Source organism: Mobula hypostoma, chromosome 6 (assembly GCF_963921235.1).
Source record: "Mobula hypostoma chromosome 6, sMobHyp1.1, whole genome shotgun sequence".
NCBI classification, from domain to species: Eukaryota; Metazoa; Chordata; class Chondrichthyes; order Myliobatiformes; family Myliobatidae; genus Mobula; species Mobula hypostoma.
The window spans coordinates 160,961,680-160,985,398 of record NC_086102.1 but is presented as its reverse complement, the minus strand read 5'-3'; the positions used below and the strand labels follow the sequence as shown (position 1 = coordinate 160,985,398).

Below are 23,719 nucleotides of genomic sequence, written 5' to 3'. Positions count from 1 at the left end.
TCCAGATACAGTAGTATTTTCGCTACAATCAATTGAAACACCTTGACTGCACACAGATGACCTCATTTCACTAATTATGTGATTTTAAAGGAGTTGAATACTTATCCAATCAATTGTTTTGTGTTTTATATTTGTAATTAATTTAGATCACTTTGTAGAGATCTGTTGTCACTTTGACACAAAAGAATCCTTTTCTGTTGATGAATTTTCAAATAAAGCCAAATTAAATCCACTGTGATTCAATGTTGTAAAACAATAAAACATGAAAACTACCAAGGGGGAGTGAATATTTTTATAAGCACTGCTACACTGGGGTTATAAAGACTCAAATTATGCCGTTATACGGTTCTTCATGTGCTATAATATGAAATAATAACATGTCCAGTCACTTTACGAAGCTTGAGCCTTTCTTAAAGTGAACTAATTTTAATGAAGTAGCTGGTACTTGAGAACAATACAAATTTCAATAATCTGTTCCAAACTGTTGCATTTAAGTCAAATTAAATTGTCTATCGCAAAAAACAAATTACATGCACATGTAATAGGTGTCAAGAAACTTCACCTGCAGCATCAGCACAACAGTCTTCACTACATTCCATTGAGATTTCCGACCATCCACAATAACAGTAAAACCTCTGGCTTTACACTTATCACTGCAAGAGAGAAAATAATCATGGATTAATCAAAAATGTATTATATACATATTATATTATTTCATATATTACATTAATATATTATTTAAGTTCTTGTTCCAAAATATTCTAAGCTTTCATAGATAGTGCTTTTTAAAAAAATCAAGCATTTCACAATAAACTATTTGTCTGATTTTACTTAAATACATTTACTTTGGAGAGCTCAAACGTCAAAGCTGAAATACACAAAGGAGTACTACAGAAAATTCAGTGTTGATGAATATTTAGAAAAGCATTTGCCTTTTACAAATTCATAGTTACATAAAGCAGGGGTCCCCAACCTTTTTTGCACTGCGGACTGGTTTAATATTGACAATATTCTTGCGGACCGGCCGACCGGGGGGGGGGGGGGGTATAGGGTTGCCAACGGCCAAGTGTAGCAGTCAAATACATTGTGTTTACCCCGATAAAGACTACCATAACCATAAAGCCTTGCGCGGGCACCAGTGCGCATGCGTGTACGTGCCGATTTTTTCTACAAATCGTTTTTGGCGATTCTGTTCGGGGGGGGGTGTTAATCACGACCGGAATATAGGTGATAAGTGGCTAATACACTAAATTTCGTTTCTAAAAGGGTTTATCTAAAGAATTTAATATTAAACACACAGCGCATATTTTCCTCGCATGAATATAGTGATAAGCCAATTATCAGGGGAGGACAGGGGAGCTTGAAGTAAGTGTTGAATGAACTTCCAGTAGAAATGGTAGAGGCAGGTTCGATATTATCATTTAAAGAAAAATTGGATAGCTATATGAACAGGAAAGGAATGGAGGGTTATGGGCCGAGTGCAGGTCGGTGGGACCAGGTGAGAGTAGCGTTCGGCATGGACTAGAAGGGCCGAGATGGCCTGTTTCCATGCTGTAATTGTTATATGGTTATATAAGACACTTATAAGTCAATAGCATCATAACATTTTAAGTAATGTTTGGATATTAAACACACAGCACATATTTTGCCCGTATGAACATATAAAATCATTGCAACACACCAATATCGCTGAATCAGTGGGAGCCCTGGGCTTGGTCCTATCGAGGGGTGATGGGAGACAGCGATACTCGAAAGGGGGTTCTTTATGTCCAGTCTATTCTGCAATTTAGTTTTAGTTGCATTCATTGCAGAGATATGTTGGAAATGGAAGCAATGTTTTCAGTGCTTTCGTGGCTATCTCAGGATATTCAGCCTCGACTTTGATCCAGAACGCCGGCAGAGATGTTATGTCAAACATACTTTTCAGCCCGCCGTCATTTGCAAGCTCGAGGAGTTGATCTCCTTCCCGCGCTGACATGGATGACACGCGGGTAATGACCTCACATGCGTTCAAGATCAACAGTGGGCGTGACCAGGAATGAGGAAAGGTGCAGCTGACTCATATCGCCAAATCATATCGTTTCCTTGTGGCCCGGTAGCACATGCTTTGCGGCCCGGTGGTTGGGGACCGCTGACGTAAAGCACTTAGCACTTGGTAGATGTGAAATTTTTCACAGCGCAGAGGATACAAGAAAGAAAAAGGAGAAGATAAGGGACAAAAGTACACCTAAGGCTTTAAAGATATTTAAAAAAATAAGCCTAAGAAAAGTCCTGAGTTTCAGCAAATAAGAATATTGTGGATGAGAGCATTTTTCATCCACAACTCACTTCTGTATCATGTTGCTTTCACACTCACGGCTTCAATCCATTTCAGTCTAGCTTCCACTTGGGACTCCCTTTGGCTCACTGAGTCTATGCCAATTGACAAGGAACTATTTATTAATCCTTTGAACCACAAAGGCAAAGGCCCTGAAAGCATTTGTAACATAATAAACTAGCAAACCAATGCACTGCAGCAGTTGTATGTGTATCCTACGAAAACATAATTCCAAAACATGTCCCAATTCTGTGTTTTCATCGACCCAAAAGGGTTTCAAGCACAATCTGCAAACTACGTATTTTACTTCACTTTTTTAATTATATCCCCATGTTAATCCTGAACATCCACCTAGCATCACAACAGTAATAAGCGTTCATTATCAAAGTACACAACAGATCAAGATACAAGGTCATTACATTCTCATGCGCACTCAGAAGTTGCTTGTGGTTCTCAAGTCAAATAATGGGCAAAGATATTTTTCAGGCCTATTATTTTGTAAATAAGAGAGAAATGTGACAGAATACTGTGATAATAGGATATAAAACATACACACTGTTTAATACAAGAGGCACATAAACTTTTTGTAACTTCGCTCATAAATGTCTATGGGTTATAGATATTGTTAATATTATCTGCTCATGTTTGCTTTATCTGTCGTGTTAATACTCCTAAATACAAATGTTTTTATCACAGGAAGCTAGTAACAATTATTCATAAATCTCAGTGTCTCTTGTGAAACTGCCTTTATTGTATTTTGTTATTAAGGTTACTGTGTACTTGCAGTGAAGTACAATGTCTATACTAGAAAACCTCAATACAGATATTGAATCCTAAACTAATTTGACAAATATAAAATGACCGCAACAAGTTCAATGTCCTATGTTTCAGAATAGTAGAAGGATTTCCAAATTAGAGTTGGGCCATTTCACAAGCACTCAGCAGGTCTAACTAGCATAAACATGAAGGACCTCCTGTCCCATGATCCTCTCGTACCCCCTTCTGCCTATCACCTGTCCAGCTCTCGGCTCCATCCCTCCCCCTCCTGTCTTCTCCTATCATTTTGCATCTCCCCCTCCCCCTCCAGCTTTCAAATCCCTTACTCACTCTTCCTTCAGTTAGTCCTGACGAAGGGTCTCGGCCTGAAACGTCGACTGCGCTTCTTCCTATAGATGCTGCCTGGCCTGCTGCGTTCACCAGCAACTTTGATGTATGTTGCTTGAATTTCCAGCATCTGCAGAATTCCTGTTGTTTGCGTTTAAATTCACTACTGCGAAGCCTCTTCCGGTGATGCCTACACCGAAGAAGTTTAGATCCTCTCTTCGACGGGAGTTCAGTGAAACCATCTCTCACTGCTCCCCATCTGTGATTTCTTCAGCTCTTCAACTTTTCGACCAGACTTTGACTCAAACTCGCTATCACTGCCATGTATCCTTTCTTGGAACGTGCCTCCGTCGCCAACTTACTCCAGTTGGCTTTAGGATTCGTTTCCAAGCCTCTCAATTTGGACCTTCTGAGGATCCCAGGTACTCACATTTCATTGACTCTGCCTCTCGCCGCTTCTCCCGTCAAGCTCTGAAGGCGACGCTCTCCGCCATGAGGAGGTACTTGGTGTCCCTATCCCAGACCCTTCCACACCTTCGGGACACTTTCTTCGCCGTCTGTAATGGTCCTACCCGCTATTTCATCCTCCGTCGGATCCACGCCTGCAATCGCCGTTTCTTTGACTTTGTCATGTTAGGCAAAGATCGCAAGATCTTACATCTACGGACTGCAGAGCCTGCCGGCCCCGACGCTAGCAGGCATGAACTTTCGGTTGCGGCCCCTGCCGTTGGTCTCGGCGGCTCCAACACCTCAGGACATATTCAAAACCCGGACTCCAGCAACGACCATGGAGACATTCAAAGCGATCGCGCAACCACCAACTGCGACTCCAGCCTTGAACTCCAGGCCGGGTCTTTATGTGCTGCTGTTGTGACTCCCGTCTCCCCTTCCCCCACCACCACTCCGCAGCCCCGTCTTCCTCAGATCCCACCGTCAGCTCCTGGGCCCTCAGAGGCTCCATCTTCCTCTCACCCTAACCCTCCCCTCTCCATTGACACCCCCAGCCTCCCCCCTCCCCCCTCTGATCCCAGCTCTCATCCGTGCCGGGTCTTTACCATCCCCTCCAACCTTCAACTGTCGGAGGCAGAGCGCTCTGTCCTCAGTAAGGGCCTCACCTTTGTCCCCCTTCGCCCACATCTCAGCGAGTTCCGTGTTCGCCATGATGCGGAACTTTTCTTCCGCCGTCTCCGTCTCCGAGCCTACTTCTTCGGCAAGGACTCTTCCACCCCCACCGATGACCCCTTCTCCCATCTTCATCCCTCCTCTTCTTCATGGACACCCCGCTCTGGTCTTCTGCCTGCTCTGGATCTCTTTATTGCCAACTGCCGACGGGACATCAACCGTCTCGACTTCACCGCACCTTGTCCCCATTCCAACCTCACTCCTTCGGAACGCTCTGCTCTCCACTCCCTCCGCACTAATCCTAACATTATTATTAAACCCGCTGATAAGGGGGGTGCTGTTGTAGTCTGGCGTACTGACCTCTACCTTGCCGAGGCACAGCGACAACTCGCGGATACCTCCTCTTATTTACCCCTCGATCGTGACCCCACTAAGGAGCACCAGGCCATTGTCTCCCACACTATCAACGACTTTATCCGCTCAGGGGATCTCCCATCCACTGCTACCAACCTTATAGTTCCCACACCCCGCACTTCCCGTTTCTACCTCCTACCCAAGATCCACAAACCTGCCTGTCCTGGCCGACCTATTGTCTCAGCTTGCTCCTGCCCCACCGAACTCGTTTCTGCATACCTCGACACTGTTTTATCACCCCTTGTTCAATCCCTTCCGACCTATGTTCGTGACACTTCTCACGCTCTTAAACTTTTCGATGATTTTAAGTTCCCTGGCCCCCACCGCTTTATTTTCACCTTGGATGTCCAGTCCCTATATACTTCCATCCCCCATCAGGAAGGTCTCAAAGCTCTACGCTTCTTTTTGGATTCCAGACCTAATCAGTTCCCCTCTACCACCACTCTGCTCCGTCTAGCAGAATTAGTCCTTACTCTTAATAATTTCTCCTTTTGCTCCTCCCATTTCCTCCAAACTAAAGGTGTAGCTATGGGCACCCGTATGGGTCCTAGCTATGCCTGCCTTTTTGTTGGGTTTGTGTAACAATCTATGTTCCGTGCCTATTCTGGTATCTGTCCCCCACTTTTCCTTCGCTACATCGACGACTGCATTGGCGCTGCTTCCTGCACGCATGCAGAACTCGTTGACTTTATTAACTTTGCCTCCAACTTTCACCCTGCCCTCAAGTTTACCTGGTCCATTTCTGACACCTCCTTCCCCTTTCTAGATCTTTCTGTCTCTGTCTCTGGAGACAGCTTATCCACTGATGTCTACTATAAGCCTACTGACTCTCACAACTATCTGGACTATTCCTCTTCTCACCCTGTCTCTTGCAAAAACGCCATCCCCTTCTCGCAATTCCTCCGTCTCCGCCGCATCTGCTCTCAGGATGAGGCTTTTCATTCTAGGACGAGGGAGATGTCTTCATTTTTTAAAGAAAGGGGCTTCTCTTCCTCCACTATCAACTCTGCTCTTAAACGCATCTCCCCCATTTCACGTACATCTGCTCTCACTCCATCCTCCCACCACCCCACTAGGAATAGGGTTCCCCTGGTCCTCACCTACCACCCCACCAGCCTCCGGGTCCAACATATTATTCTCCGTAACTTCCGCCACCTCCAACGGGATCCCACCACTAAGCATATCTTTCCCTCCCCCCCTCTCTCTGCATTCCACAGGGATCGCTCCCTACACAACTCCCTTGTCCATTCGTCCCCCCCATCCCTCCCCACTGATCTCCCTCCTGGCACTTATCCGTGTAAGCGGAACAAGTGCTACACATGCCCTTACACTTCCTCCTTTACCACCATTCAGGGCCCCAAACAGTCCTTCCAGGTGAGGCATCACTTCACCTGTGAGTCGACTGGGGTGATATACTGCGTCCGGTGCTCCCGATGTGGCCTTTTATATATTGGTGAGACCCGACGCAGACTGGGAGACCGCTTTGCTGAACATCTACGCTCTGTCCGCCAGAGAAAGCAGGATCTCCCAGTGGCCACACATTTTAATTCCACATCCCATTCCCATTCTGACATGTCTATCCACGGCCTCCTCTACTGTAAAGATGAAGCCACACTCAGGTTGGAGGAACAACACCTTATATTCCGTATGGGTAGCCTCCAACCTGATGGCATGAACATTGACTTCTCTAACTTCCGCTAGGCCCCACCTCCCCCTCGTACCCCATCTGTTACTCTTTTTAATGCACACATTCTTTCTCTCACTCTCCTTTTTCTCCCTCTGTCCCTCTGAATATACCTCTTGCCCATCCTCTGGGTCACCCCCCCCCCCATCTTTCTTCCCGGACCTCCTGTCCCATGATCCTCTCGTATCCCCTTCTGCCTATCACCTGTCCAGCTCTCGGCTCCATCCCTCCCCCTCCTGTCTTCTCCTATCATTTTGCATCTCCCCCTCCCCCTCCAGCTTTCAAATCCCTTACTCACTCTTCCTTCAGTTAGTCCTGACGAAGGGTCTCGGCCTGAAACGTCGACTGCGCTTCTTCCTATAGATGCTGCCTGGCCTGCTGCGTTCACCAGCAACTTTGATGTAAGGTGCTTGGTTATGTTATTTATGGGTCAAAGCAGAAATATTGTTTTGGAATTTACTGTAGGATAATCAATAGCAGCTGCAGAGCAGATGAGCACAAATAATTGTCATTTATGATTGATATGGGAAAAAATGGGAACTCTTAAAAGAACCCACGTTTTGATCACACTTCTTCTCTTCCTCTGGCATTTCAGAATTTCTTACACCTGGTTCCACATGAAAAATACAGCCTGAATCTGGAGTCTAGGTAAATCGCACCATGAATGATGATAATGCAATCTTTAGGAACAGAAATCTTTCACTTGCATGATTTGATACCTTTTTTATGTTATATGTTAATGATTTGGATGATTGAATTGACGGATTTGTTGCAAAGTTTGCAGACAACAGGTGGAAGCGCAGGTAGTTTTGAGGAAGTAGAGGCGCTACGGAAGGAATTAGACAGATCTGGACAATGGGCAAAGAAATGGTAGATGGAATACAGTGTAGCAAAATGTATGGTCATGCACGTTGGTAGAAGAAATGAAAGGGACAATGTTCTAAATGGAGGGTAAATACAAAAACTGAGGTGCAAAGGGATTCGGGAGTCCTTGTGCAGGATTCCCCAAAGGTTAATTTGCAGATTGAATCTGGGGGGAGGAAGACAAATGCAATGTTAGCATTCATTTCAAGAGGACTAGAATATAAAAGCAAGGGTGTAATGTTGAGACTTTATAAAGCACTGGTGAGGCCTCACTTGAAGTATTGTGAGCTGGTTTGGGCCCCTTATCTTAGAAAGGATGTGCTTAAATTGGAGAGGGTTCAAAGGAGGTTCACGAAAATGATTCCAGGCTTGAACAGCATGTCATATGAAGTGTGTTTGATGGCTCTGGGCCTGTGTTCACTGGTATTTAGAAGAATGAGGGGTAACCTACTTGAAACCTATCAAATGGTGAAAGGCCTTGATAGAGTGGATGTGGCAAGGATGTTTCCTATGGCGGGGGGGGGGGGGGGAGAGGAGAGAAAGAGCCTAAGACCAGAGGACACAGCCTCAGAATAGAGGGGCATCCTTTTAAAACGGAGATGAGGAATGTCTTTTGCCAGAGAGTGGGGAATCTGTGGAATTCTTTGCCACAGGCAGCTGTGGAGTTCAAGTCTTTATGCATATTTAAGGCCGAGGTTAATAGATTCTTAATTGGTCAGGGCATGAAGGGATATGGGGAGAAGGCACAGGTGACTGGAGCTGAGAGGAAAAATGGATCAGCCATGATGAAATAGCGGAGCAGACTTGATGGGCCAGATGGCCTAATTATACTGCTATGTCTTATGGTCTTAAATTAGAATGAATACATTTGTACATCCAATGTATTTTTTCTGTTCACAGTTAATTGGATAAAGAGTTTTGTTTTGGAATGTATATGCATTAATACATGTGTATTAATATATACACATTATGCTAATTTAGAATTCTGTGCCTCTAAAAGCAAAATATTCTTTATTCTTAACACAGGCTTTAACCATTTAGTAATGATGAAGTCAATGTTCTTCAGAGCACATCACAATCTACAATGAAATGCAAACAACAGGAATTCTGCAGATGCTGGAAATTCAAGCAACATACATCAAAGTTGCTGGTGAACGCAGCATCTGTAGGAAGAGGTGCAGTCGACGTTTCAGGCCGAGACCCTTTGTCTTGACGAAGGGTCTTGGCCTGAAACATCGACTGCACCTCTTCCTACAGATGCTGCTTGGCCTGCTGCGTTCACCAGCAACTTTGATGTATGTTGCTACAATGAAATGTCTGGGTTTCCCTTCAAAGAAATATTAAAAATGTGATTAAAACATGCATTGAGTGCACAGTTATTCTTATGTTGATAGAAACTCTTCACTAGCCGATGTATATTTCAAATTTCTCCTAGTTTCTTACACAATTAATTGTAACAAATTTATTAACTTGGTTTGCTAGCTTATTATATCATAAAAGCTTTCAGGATCATTTTATCTATGGGATAGAAGATTAGTGCAAATTTTCCTTGATAATTGGTATGAACTAATTGGGACAAAGGCCTGTTTCCTTGCTGAATGTCTACGATCTCCACCATCCCAAAAAGAATAAAATGAGGCAGCTCTTCTCACTGTTATCCCTGGAGAGTTACAAGTTGCTGCAAATAAAGGACTGTATTTCTCTATCCATTTTAAGCAATTAAACTTGGTGATTTTACAGGTACAGAAAACACTAAATACTTCGACATGACAAAAAAATGACAATAATTGCTATGTAAGAGCATAACAGCATCAGATGGTACACGGATAAATTAATCAAAGTTTTGCTGAGTGTAACCTGCAACCTACATTTAATGGTCATATTTGTCCTCACCTCACACTTAACCATTGCAGATCTTCAAAGCAAAGTTTGCTCATCAGAAATGTCCGGCAACTCGTGCAGTTCATGTACAGGCCAGAAACATGCATCTACCTACTCTTGGACACACACACACAGTTGCTGACACAAGCTTCATAGAGATGGCAAAGCCATACTACAAGCTTTGGAATACATCTGGAATCTGTCACCATGTCTGGCACTGAGGTAAGCATTCAATGTCTCAAACTAACTTTTAGTGTATTTATGGATGTGTGTGGTAAATGCAGATAGTGTATTGTGAAACTACCACTCATTAACCCTAAACCTACAATATTAGCCTCAAAAAACAGCTTCAATGCCATCAAAATCCATCGTGGCTTTATAACCCTCGCAGAATGCACTTATAGTTTCAGATCCTTGATGCATCTTTAGTCCTAATTTTTGACACAAATATGATGGTGCAGGTTTTGTACAAGTTAGTCAAAACAGCATGGTTTACACTATTACCCCCCTCCCCAGTACTAATCATAAAATGGTATAATCGCAAGATCGGAAGAGATGAACTGGCTCATAGAATCAGCACTTTCAAAAATGTAATAAATCTTAAAAATTAGAACATGCTATAAATACAAATGGAAATTTCCAAAGCAGTATCTACACCTGAAATACAAAACTACAAATTCTAAGAAGATTCTTCATCAGCCAAAGCAATTTGTCTCAGTTAGTGGAAGCTTTACTCTCCATACGAATCATAAGTTGTTGTACCAGGAGTGAGAATGGCGAGGACGGACATGGACAAGGAAGGGAGTCCCGTAGATTTGCTCAGTTCCTCTGCCTCCACCACATCTGTTCTTGGGATGAGGTTTTCCATTCCAGAACATCTGAGATGTTTCCATTTTTCAACGAACAAGATTTCTCTTCCACCACCATCAATGTTGCCCTCACCTGTATTGCCTCCATTTCACGCACATCCACCCTCACTCCATTCTCCCAGCATAACAGGAATAGGGACTCCTTATCCTTACCTACCACCTCACAAGGCTCCGTAACTTCCGCCATCTGCAATGGGATCTTTTCTTCCCTTAGCCACCTCTGCTTTTTGTCAGAATCCCTCATCTCTCTTGTCAACTCATCCCTCCCCACTGACCTGCCTCCCGGCACTTATCCCTGCAAGCATAACAAATACTACACCTCCTATACCTCCTCACTCACCACCACACAGGGCCCAAAACAGTCCTTCCAGATGAGGCAACACTTCACCTATGATCCTGTTGGGATCATCTATTGTATCCCGTGCTACCGGTGCAGTAGCTTCTATATCATTTGGATGATGGGGGTGGTAAATTGGATTAGTAAGTATGCAGGTGATACTAAGATAGGTGGAGTTGTGGATAATGAAGTAGGTTTTCAAAGCTTGCAGAGAGATTTAGACCACTTAGAAGAGTGGGCTAAAAGATGGCAGATGGAGTTTAATGCTGATAAATGTGAGGTGCTACATTTTGGTAGGACTAATCAAAATAGGACAAACATGGTAAATGGTAGGGCATTGAAGAATGCAGTAGAACAGAGGGATCTAGGAATAATGATGCATAGATCCCTGAAGGTGGAATCTCATGTGGATAGGGTGGTGAAGAAAGCTTTTGGTATGCTGGCCTTTAATCAGAGCACTGAGTATAGGAGTTGGGATGTAATGTTGAAATTGTACAAGGCATCGGTAAGGCCAAATTTGGAGTACTGTGTACAGTTCTGGTCACCAAATTATAGGAAAGGTGTCAACAAAATAGAGAGAGTACAGAGAAGATTTAATAGAATGTTACCTGGGTTTCACCTCCTAAGTTACAGAGAAAGGTTGAACAAGTTAGGTCTTTATTTTTTGGAGCATAGAACATTGAGGGGGGACTTGATCAAGGTATTTAAAATTATGAGGGGGATAGATAGAGTTGACGTGGATAGACTTCTTCCATTGAGAGTGGGGGAGATTCAAACAAGAGGACGTGAGTTGAGAGTTAAAGGGCAAAAGTGTAGGGGTAACATGAGGGGGAACTTCTTTACTCAGAGAGTGGTAGCTGTGTGGAACGAGCTTCCAGCAGAAGTGGTTGAGGCAGGTTCAATGTTGTCATTTAAAGTTAAATTGGATAGCTATATGGACAGGAAAAGAATGGAGGGTTATGGGCTGAGTGCAGGTCGGTGGGACTAAGAGGGGTGAGAGTAAGAGTTCGGCACGGACAAGAAGGGCCGAGATGGCCTGTTTTCATGCTGTAATTGTTATATGGTTATATCAGTAGACCCAAAGCATATCGGGGTACCAATCAGTCAAACATCTTTGCTCTGTCCACCATAAAAAGCTGCATCTCTCAGCGCCTACCCATTTCAATTTGACCTCCCAGTCCCATAATGGCATATCTGTCCATGGCCTACCTCCTTTACTGTCATGATGAAGATAAACAGGTTGGAGCTGCAACACCTCATATTCTGTCTGGGTAGCCTCCAACCTGATGGCACGAACATCAATTTCTCTACCTTCATGAAATTTCTTGTCCTGCCTCCTCTCTTTTTCCATTCCATTTTATGGTTACCTTCTCATCCCTTCTTTTCTTCCTATCTGCTCACCACCTGCCTCTGGCTCCCCTCCTCCTCACCTGTCCTCTGTTGATTCCTTTTCCACCATTTATTCATCTCCACAGATGCTGTTTGACCTACTGAGTTCCTCCAGCATGTTGTGTGAGTTACTCAAAATCTGACAGTAATTTTATTTCATGAGGATTTTGGAAATGGACCGTCAAAGGTTAGTTTAATATTTCAAAAATACAGGAACATAAAAACTGGGTGAGAGATAAAAACATTACCAAACATAATCACTGGATGAAAACCAAAGACGCTGGGAGACTGTTCCCACAAGTCAACTTTAAATCTTTCTTCTTATAATTAACAATTTACTGAAAGAGATTTATGTCAATTAAAGAAAGATGTACTTAAAAAGATGGTTGAGAGTACACTTTTACAATACTTCTGACACTTAAACGATCTTGATATAGTGACCATAAAAGGATTTGTCAAAACAATGTTAATGTTGTGGCCATCTGGTTAATAAAGATAATTATATCTTTAAAGTATAGGACAAAATGCATGAATAAAGTCACCTTGGAATGCTGAGCAAGTAATCCAGAGTTACACTTAACTCCTCCATGTTTGTTTGCTCTGAACAGAGTGGAATTGTTAGGATAAGTCCACTCCTTCTATCCTTGCCTCCTGAAAAATACAAGTTTTGTTAGCATTTGTCTAAAGTTAATCAATACAAAATCTCATTAGAATCTAATCACATCAAAAACCTCAACTGGTTCTCTTCCCACAGATGTGGCCTAACCCAACAATCTTTGTTTCTATCTTAGACCTTCAGCATCCACAGACGTTTGATTTTCTTCCCCCACCCATCATGCCCATGCTTGGTCACCTCCGTAATCTTACTAAGATGAATTTATAACCATGATCTTTATGTGTTCAATGCATTTGTAACAGTGAAGTCTACATCATGTTGATTTTTCAAGAGTTAGATACTTTATTGATCCCAAAGGAAATTACAGTGTCACAGTAGCATTACAAGTGCACAGATACAAATATTAGAAGAGAAATAGAAAGAATAAAAAAAAAGTTACCACAAGCAGTCTAACAGGAACGGGTCATCAGTTCCCCAGCTATAGGTTGACTCATTACAGAGCCTAATGGCCGAGGATGAGAATGACCTCATATGGCATTCTTTGGAGCAGCACAATTGTCTTAGTCTATTAGTAAAAGTGCTCCTCTTTTCAGTCAAGGTGGCATGCAGAGGGTGAGAAACATTGTCCAAAATTGCCAGGATTCTCCAAAGGGTCCTTTGCTCTCCCACAGCCTCCAGTGTATCCAGTCTGACTCCTATAACAAAGTCAGCCTTTCTAATCAGTTTATTGAACCTGTTGGCATCACCCATGTTGATGCCATTGCCCTAACACACCACTGCATAGAATATTGTGCTGGCAACAACAGACTGGTAGGACACGCGAAAGAGAGGTCTGCATACTCCAAAGGACTGCAGTCTCTTCAGAAAGTAGAGGCGACTCTGGCCTCCGAGCTGATGCTCCACTCAAGCATGTCATCCAGGTGCACCTCCTTCACAAACTCATTTCTTCAACATTAGGTGGTTCAAGATGGGTGGAACGGCAGTGCACTGGTCAGCACATTTCTTTACGGTGGCAGTAATACGGGGTCAATTGCTGCCACTGTCCATAAGGAGTTTGCACTTTCCTCGTGACTGCACAGGCTTCTTTTGGATGCTCTGGTTTCCTTCCACATTCCAAAAAATGTACAGATTAGGGTTAGTAAGTTGTGAGCATGCTATATTGCAGCTGGATGCATGCAGACACTTGCGGAGTGCCCCAGCACATCCTCTGACTGTGTTGGTCACTGACATAAATGATGCATTTCACTGAACATTTCGATGTACAAATAAAATTATTCTTTAAATCTTTATCATTTAGACTTCTTTTTCATTACAATCCAATTTAAAACATACCAATTTTGATTTTACACAGCTTCTGTTTCAATAGAATGCAAGAAAAAGTGATGAGTTTTAGATGAAGTTAACGATATTCACTGCAAAGTCTGTGAAAGAATAGAGACTATTCTTAGAAAAAGATCCTTATCACCAGAGATCAGAGGTAACAATAACATGAAAAAGTGGGAGTGGTTGTAGATTCAGTGATGTTTACCTAAAAAAGAATGTGCAAGAGTGGCTTTGCTATTCAGTAAATGTAAATGAACTTGTTGAATTATTCCCCAGGAGGTTTCATTTCCAAGATCTAATAAAATTATAATTGCACAGCAACAATCTGAAAGCAGAAAATAAATCGGTGTCACAGCACAATGTGTGATCTGTCCTGCATTTCAGTAAATTAAGGACTTAAATTAAGAAAGATGGGAACTGTTCCCATCTTGCTAAACAATTTTCTGCCATAGATCAATAGGAAAGAATCTGGCTTAGATGGCACCTGGCTGTGTCCTTAAATCCTGTGCAGATAAGCAGGCGGGGCATTTGCAGAAATTTTTATTCTCTCCCTGCTTCAGTCTGAGGTTCCCACCACTATTATCCCTATATCCATGTAGTCTTAATAACTACTAACCAACTGTTTTGACATCTACTATTGTAAGGTGCTTCAATGGCCGTGGCATGCACTGACTCCAGCCTCCAGGACAACTTCCACCCACTGCAATTCATCTACCACCAAAAACAACATCTGCCACAGACCTATCGCTCTAGCCCTACACTCATCTCTGGTGCATCTTGACAGTAAACACATCTATGATGGGACCATTGTTTATTGCCTACAGCTCCACCTTCAATACAATTCCAAGCAAACCCATCTCCAAACTCCTCAAACTGGGACTCAGTAGTTCCTTTTCCAACTGAATCCTCGACTTCCTGACCAACAAACTGCAAATCAGCAAGGAGAAGCAGCAACACCTCCACCGTAATTATCCTCAACACCAATGCCCCACAAGGCTGAGTCCTCCTTGTACACTCACAACTGTAGACACAGATTTAGCTCCAACTCCATCTGCAAGTTTGTCAATGATACCACCACAGCGGTCCATTTCTCAAATAATGAATCACAGTACAGGAAGGAGAACGTAGTGGCATGGTATCATGATCATCTTCCCATTAATATCATCAAAACAAAAGAGTTGGTCATTGACTTCATGAAGTCGGGATTGGGTCGTAGTTCACATGCTCCTGTTTACATCAACGGGGTTGCCGTTGAGAGGGTTGGAAGCTTCAAGTTCTGAAGAGTGAACATCACAAGTAGCTTGTCCTGATCCAATCATCACATAGATACCATGACCAAGAAAGCTCACTAGTGTCTCGACTCCCTCAGGAACATGTCCCCGACACTCACCAATTTTTAACTGGCGCACCATAGAAAGCATCCAATCCAGGTGCATCCAGCTCATTATGGCAACTACTCGACATGAATTCAAGCTGCATAATCATGGACACAGTTCAGTTCAGTTCTGAAACTAGCCTCCCCACCATGAAGAGTCTACACTTCTTCCTGCCTCAGTAAAGCAGCCAGCATTATTAAAAACCCGTCCACTCCAGATATTCTCTCTTCTCCCTCCTGCCGTTGACCAGAAAATACTAATGCTTGAAAACACCTATGGTCAGGCTCAAGAACAGCTTTTATCCCTCTGTTAAGAGGCTATTCTTTATATGAGGCTCTATAAAGCACTGGAGAGGCCTCACTTGGAGTATTGGGTGGAGTTTTGGGCCCCTTATCTTAGAAAGGACATGCTGACACTAGAGAGGGTTCAAAGGAGGTTCACAAAATTAATTCCAGGATTGAACGGCTTATCATACAAAGAGTGTCTGATAGCTCTGGGCCTGTATTCACTGAAATTCAGAAGAATGAGTGACCCAACTGAAACATATTGAATGGTCAAATGCCTCGAAAGAGTGGATGTTTCCTGTGGTGACAGAGTCAAAGGAACAGAGGACACAGCCTCAGAATAGAGGGGCATCCTTTTAGAACAGAGATGAGGAGGAATTTCTTTAGCCAGAGAGTGGTGAATTTGTGGTATTTATTGCCATAGGTAGCTGTGGAGGCCAAATCTTTATGTATATTTAAGGCAGAGCGTGATAGATTCTTGACCAGCCAGGGCAAGGAGGGCTAGGCAGGAAGTTGGGGTTGAGAGGGAAAATGGATCAGCCATGATGAAATAACAGACTCAATAGGTCAAATGGCCTAATTCTGCTTCTATATCATATGGTCTTATTCATTGGTTCACTTGTACAATAAAATGGACTCTTGACCTCAATCTACCTCATTAACACCTTGTAACTTATTGTCAAACTGCAGTGCGTTTTCTGTAACACCTTATTCAGCACTCTGTTGTTCCACCTTGTATTACCCTAAACGCACTGTTGTTTGGACTGAATTGATCTGAGTGGTATGCAAGATAATTTTTTTTACTGTACTTCAGTGCATGTGACAATAATAAACCAATCTAACAATTTAGAAATTCCACACAGAGACAAAGTTCTCAGCTTTATGGCTTCAGTAACATCAGGAGGCTTAGAGATGCAGGTTTCTTTTTTAGATAAGATAAGAACAATTTTTTATTGTCAAAATTAAGATAATAAAAGCATTACAATAAATTAATCAACAGGATGAAACATGCAACTTTATTTGCAATCCTAGTGGAAAATGTTCAAATCTATCTTTGATATCCAGAAAGTGAAAAAGACTGCACTTTGGGAATCTGGTTTTGTGCAGAAGTCCATTAGATATTCTTGGTAAACTTGATGCCAACAATACTTTTTATATCAAATGATTATCAACACGATGGAATCTATAAATATTGTTCCAAGTTCAAAAATTATTTACACAACTTGGAAGTTTTACTTGTCCTTCAAAAGGAAAAAAATTCAAGGTTACTGTGCTATTTAATGCTTATCAAGAGAATGCTTACAGTAAAAAGCAAGGTAAGCTAACTGAATTTGTTACAAAATATTAGCTAAGGGGCACGTTTGATCATTTTTGTTTATAAGGTTTAAATTTACTGGTGAAATTTCAATACTTAGACCTAGACAAAACAAAAGTACAGTATAAAAGGAGGCACAAAATAATGTACATCCAATTGTCTTAATATTCCACACAATTTTCTTTCTTGTAAACTGTGAAATTAACTATTAAATGTAAACTTGAAAATTTTAGAAATTAAAGCATCATTTTGACAATATACATTAGTTATTATCTGAAAAGTTACAGGTAAAGCTTTATATACCCGAAATGTCACAACTTGTCTTTTCAGAATCAGGTTTAATATCACCGGCATCTGTCGTGAATTTGTAACATATGCAAAATGTTGGAGGCACTCAGCAGGTCAGACAGCATCTATGCAAAGGAACAGAGTCGATGTTTCGAGCTGAGACCTTTCATCAGGACTGGAAAGGAAGTGGGAAGGAGCCTGAATTTTGAGGGGGGAGCTTGGGATGATGGTGCCCAACAGTGACTCCTCTGCTTGCATCTTTGGAAACAGCTCTATTTCTATCTTTAATATCTCTTTTTTCCTTTTTCAGTGTTCTTTTGAAGACCCTGACCTGGAGTTACACGCTGACTTCAATTCTTTGCAGAAATGGGACCCGCTCTCAGGGCCTCACGACCGGCCATTTTTCGATGTGCCAAGGACTCAGCCCTGGAAGCCTAGCGTGCCTTTAGGATGCCGGATTTTCGTGGCTCTGGAGGCAGGTGGATTAGAGGTCAGTGCCGCCTCAGAAAACTGGTGTGTCACAGGATATGGAACATCGTAAGCTCCAAACTGGCTGTGTGCCCAGAGACCCGAGATCTTTGGATGCAGAGCTCAGAAAAAGTGACACAACAGACTTCTAATACCATAAAATTGGTGAGTGGTTTTGTTATGTCTCCCCTCTCTCTGTGAAATGGGGGCAATTCTTTTTCCCTTATTAAGGAGAGAGAGAGCCTGTGATATGTCAAATTACCTGGTGAACGAATAGTCTTTGGGGTACTGTAAGTCTGTGTCTTTACTGATGCTTTGCTGCATTCTTGAGTGCTTGCTGGTGGGTGCAGATGCTTTTTTTGCTGGTGGAGGAGTGGGGGGCTCGTCGTTTGGCTGCTGCTTATGCGTAGGAAGGGGGAGCTAGGGGTGCTTTAACTGGCATTCATTCTTTGGGGCACTCCTCTGTTTTTGTGGATGTTTGCAAAGATAAAGAATTTCAGGATGTAGTTTGTACACATTTTTCAGACATTAAATTGAACCTATTGAACAAGAATGTGGTGGAGGGAAATAGTACAAGCCAGACGGTGATAGGTGAAGCCGGATAAGGGGAAAGGTGGGTGGGTGGGAGAGAGAGATGATGTGAGAATCTGGTGGGTGATGGGGGAAGAGATAGGCTGAAGGAGGAGAAATTTGATAGGAGTGAATAGTGGACCATGGGAAAAAGGAAATAACAGGCACCAGGGGGAGGTGATATGCAGGTGGGGAGAAGGGATAAGAGCAGGAGTTCCCTTTTGTCATGTACCTTTACCATTAATCAAGGGGTCTGTGGACCCCAGGTTGGGAACCCCTGGGTAAGAGGGAAGCCTGAATGGGGAATAGGAAAATACAGAAGTTAGGCAAATTGATGTTCATGCCATTAGGCTGGAGGCTACCCAGACCAAATATGAAGTATTGCTCTTCCAACCTGAGAGTGCCCACATTGTGGCAGTAGAGATGGCCACGGACTGATATATTCGAATGGGAATGTCCAAGTGGAATTAAAATAGTTGACGAATGGGAAATCCTGCCTGTTGTAGATGGAACATAGATGTTCAACAAAATGGTCCCACAACCTACATTGGGCCTCGCTGATACAGAGAAGGCCACACAGGGAGCACTGGATACAGTATACAAACTGACAGACTTGCAGGTAAAGTGCTTCCTCATCTAGGACTGTTTCATTCAAATGTGCTTTCGTAGTAGTGTAGGAAAATGGCATCACCACAACAAAGAATATGTATCTGCCTCTAGCACCAATCCTGGCATTATGTCCTATGCAGTTACTACTCTGTGCAAAAAAATCTTCCTTAGACACTTCTTCTATACTTTCTGCAAATCACCTTAAAATAATGTCCTTTCATAATAACCACTTTCACCCTGGAAAAAAGATACTGGCTGTCCACTCTATCTATGCCTCTTACGGTCTTACTTCATCAAGTCACTTTTCATCCTCCTTTGCTCAAAAGAGAAAATCCCTAGCTCCCTCAACCTTTCCTTATTAAGACATGCTCTCTAACCCAGGCTTTATCCTGGTAAATCTCATCTGCACCCTCTCGAAAGCTTCCACATCCTTCCTATTAAGCAACCAGACCTGAATACAATAATTCAAGAGTGGTCCAACCAAATTGTTATACAGCTTCAACATCTCTAGAACTCAATTCTCTGACTAATGAAGGCCAATACACCATAAACTTTTATAACCACCCTATCAACTTTCATGGCAACTTGGAGGGATCTATGAACATGGACCCCAAGATCCTCCCATCCCTCCACACTGCTGTAAACCTGTACTCTGTCTTCCAAAGTGTATCACTTCACATTTTTCCAGATTTAATTCTGCATTCTATCAACGCCCCACGAACCAAGTAAAAAATCAAGCAGTACTACTTTCAAATTTTGTATGAGTTAACAGCAACATTAAGCCTCTGATCAAAATATATGCACAACTATATTATCTTTAAAAAAAACAATATTCTACAGTATTAGCAATACATTTTCTGATATCCAATGCGAACATTCCACGAACTGAAATTGCTGATGAAACCCCAATGACGCATATTTGAAGTTTCTTTAATATGTAACCTTAATAATATACTACTAATAAAAAAAAGCATTTATTAAACCAAGTATGTATATAAGTGGGAACACAAATCTTTCTGAGAATTACTTAGCATGTACAACCATCAAGTAACACAAAACACTATACCTGAAAGAAAGGCTAGCCTTTTCTTCAGAATAGGCAACATACTTGTGGCTTCCATTGTTTCAGGATGAGATTGGTCACAAGTGTCCACAATTCTGTAAGAAAAAATATACACTGAATCAGCATTATTTCAACAAATTAGCTCTACCTCAGAATATGTGGAATAAGAATAGTAGTGAGTCAATCACTAATTCAGCAACATTACTTTTACCCATTTCCAGGCATCAACTCTAATCCTTTGAGTGAACCATGCTTTGATAAAATCCACCTTGGATACACAAGCAAAATAAAATCCCCTTCCTCCTGCTGGCTCCATGCCATTTCACTGGTTGTACATTGGGCATATAACTGTACCTCACAACAAATGTAGTAATGAAGTACCAGGAACAACTGATATGACACACACACACAGAACAACTCACAGTAAAGTAACCATTTTAACACTTTTATTCCTGAATATGTCTTTGCCAAAAACTATTGAATTCAATAACAATTCTGCCTTTGCAAGTGAGTATCCATGACAGGTTTTTGCCACTTTTTTTAGATTATGAGGACGCTCAGCCCTCGTTTATTGTCAATTAGAAATGCATGCATTAAAAAATGACACAATGTTCCTCCGGTATGATATCACAAAAACACAAGACAGATCAAGACTAAAACTGACAGAAACCACATAATTATAACATATAGTTACAACAGTGCAAAGTAGTACCATAATTTGATAAGAACAGACCATGGGCACGGTAAAAAAAAGTCTCAAAGTCTCAATAGCCCATCATCTCACGCAGACGGTAGAAGGAAGAAACTCTCCCTGCCATGATCTTCCAGTGCCACAAAGTTGCTGATGCAGCATCCTGGAAGCACCCGACCATAATCTGACTCTTGAGTCCGTCCGAAAACTTCGAGTCTCCGACACCGACCACTTCGACCCCGGCCGCCAAGCAACAGGCAAAGCCGAGGATTCGGGGCCTTCCCTTCCGGAGACTTCGGATCACACAGTAGTAGCAGCAGCAGCGAAGCAGGCATTTCAGAAGTTTCACCAGATGTTCCTCCATGCTCTCACATCTGCCTCCATCAAATCAGAATTGTGCATGGCCTCCTACTTGACAGATTACAGATATTCATCACCAGAGAGGCCACACGCGCTGCGTCGCGCCGCCATCTTCTCCTCCTCCCTGATGCAAACTTATTCCATAAAATCCAAACTTGGATAAACGATCAAATTCTTGTCTCCAGCCACCAACTCCAAACTGTTGCTCTAAGTATCAGTTTCTTCACACTGCACGGGTTTACAATCAAACAACTTTGTACACAAAATACTTGCCAATATGACACATACATGTAGAATGACAATCAGAATCATGTTTCAGGACATTCTAGTTTCATCAAATGTACTTGGATGAAAGTTACTAAACAATGTTGTCTAATATGGTCTTAAGTGGGGTCTTGAAATGCAAGTGATTAACATGTATGTGTGTCATATTTCCTGTAAACTACGTGAGCGGTGAAACAGTGCACAAGTTACCAGCATTTGTGGAACTGTGAAAAAATTAGGAATTTAAATACATGAATGAAATAATATTGAATTCAATAAATAGCTAATACCATTCCTGTGCACAACAAAGCAAACCCCCAATTACTGAAATTTCTGGTTAATTGGGACAGATCAGGACCTGTACGTTTTGGCCCAATTAAACAGCTGCCCCAATTTGTCCAAGTTTTATATAAATAGCTACAAAGGTAATAACAAAAAAAAAAGATAAACTATCATCTGAGTAACAAATTCTGTTACCCAGATTATAACTCAGCTTTAAATGAAATACAAAACAAATTAGAACACGACAAATATTACTACCATACTATAAAACTGTGTATTAGCTCCTAATAGTTCTTGATAGTACACCGTTGTGTTCTTTTGATCGACTATAAATGAATAAAGTTAGCCCACAAACCTAGTGCAAATAATAGTGTAGGTAATAGACTTCCTTCATACAATGCTATGATGATTGCATCCTTCAAATCTTCATTTTCATTGTAACATTCAAGGTGATTGTCAATACCTTCAAATTCTTCATAGTTCCTAATTTGTTGAAGTAATAAAATTTTCATTTTCACTCCTAGCTGTTCTGATATCTCCAAGCCTAAATGCTTGGAACCACAATGAGCAATACTGTTTTGAATAGTCTTACTGCTAATTTCTCACCATTTGTCACCAATGACAAAGATCACTGCTTTTTCCAACACAAACACAAGCACCTAATGCTACTTTTAAAAACTGTTCGCTCTTAAGCACAGTGTGGTGCCTAACTGCCTCACAAGTACATGCAACCGATGCTAGCTAAAAGAAGTTGGGCAATAGTCTCCTGTCCCAATTAAGGGACATAGTGTCCCAAATAAACACAGGGAATCCCAGCAATGTTCTTGATTAAATTTTGTTCTTTAAGAGTTGCCCCAAATAAGAGCTGCCCCGATTAATCGATAACTCAATTAACCGGAACCTACTGTAGATCCATTTAATTCACCAATTACTGTTAATGAAGAAAATGTGCCACATTACCCAAACCTGTACATTTTGAGATTCAACATAGTACTGTACAGATACACTTAACCAACTGGACAACAGAGTTGATCAAAGCTTTACAGTCATAGTACATCTACTCAAGCAATCAACAAAGAGTAGGTTCCACAAGGAGGAGGTGACATCCTTTATGATGGCAGTGCCCAAATCTGATGCTGATTCAATCAGTGTGGAAAGTAGCTCACTTGTTCTTGACACAAAACAGGAGAAAAACAGAGCAGTCAATTACAGCCCCATCAGTTCACCGTCAACCTCAAAATAATTGCAAGGTATTATGTTATCAAACAGCTCTTATTCTCAACAACCTACTCTCAGATGCTCAATTCCCCCCCCCCCCACCATCAGTAGTATATACAAGAGGTGCTGCCTCAGGAAGCCAACCCCTACCCAAATTCCCCATTGAAAAGATTCCCCACCCTCCGGGCGTGCCATCTTCTCAGAGCTACCATCAGGCAAGAAGAAAAGAAGCTTAAATTCCACATAATCAGGTTCAAGAACAGCAATTTCCCTTCAAGCACTTGGGTCTTGAATTAACTGGCATAACGCTAACTACCACAGTCTAGCAACGCTATGACCAATTTGACTGATCAATCTGCATCAAAAATGGACTTTTTTTTTGTTCTGATGCCATTCTTTTTTGTAAAAATTGTGTACAATTTATGTTTAATTTGTGTTTTTCTAGTGAATATTGTTTATATGATTTTGTGCCTATGATGCTGCTGCAACTAAGTTTATAATTGTACATGGGCATGTATGTACTTGTGTATAGGATACAAATCCATGTACATATCTGGGGGCAGCACAGTAGCATAATGTAGTTAGTGTAATGTTTTACAGCACCAGCGACTTGGGGACCAGTTAGCACCGCTGTCTGTAAGGAGTTTGTATGTCCAGTTACCACCGCTCTCTCTATCTCCCCATGACTGCATGGGTTTCCTCCAGGTGTGCCAGTTTCACCCATATTCCAGACATATGGGTAAGCAAATGTACGTTGGTGCCAGAAGCATGGCTACACTTGCGGGCAAGGTATGCTACTTGATTCAGTCACATACTGAATTATATTGGGCAAAGTGCACAATTAAATTAAATTTACACATTTACTTGAAATTAAGAAACCAAGCAAAATACAAATTCAAATGTGTTAAAAGCATTGTCCAACTAAACTGCTCAGGTAAAAGATCACCCATGACCTTACTGAATGATAGAGCAGATGCCATGGACCAAATTATCCTATCATTGAGTACATTC

General features: G+C 41.9%; 1 protein-coding gene across 3 annotated transcripts in view; it reads right to left on the bottom strand.

Moving 5' to 3' along the window:
• The window catches only part of sestd1 (SEC14 and spectrin domains 1), a 146,320-nt gene that overhangs the window by 105,831 nt on the left and 16,770 nt on the right, over positions 1-23,719 (bottom strand). For all 3 annotated transcript variants that reach the window (XM_063052066.1, XM_063052064.1, XM_063052065.1), the window contains exons 3-5: positions 19,897-19,988; positions 12,524-12,632; positions 563-653 (exon numbers count right to left, since the gene is read on the bottom strand). In XM_063052066.1, coding sequence (XP_062908136.1) covers positions 563-653; positions 12,524-12,632; positions 19,897-19,951 — 255 coding nt within the window. In that variant the 5' untranslated portion in view covers positions 19,952-19,988. The remainder of the gene's footprint in view (positions 1-562; positions 654-12,523; positions 12,633-19,896; positions 19,989-23,719) is intronic.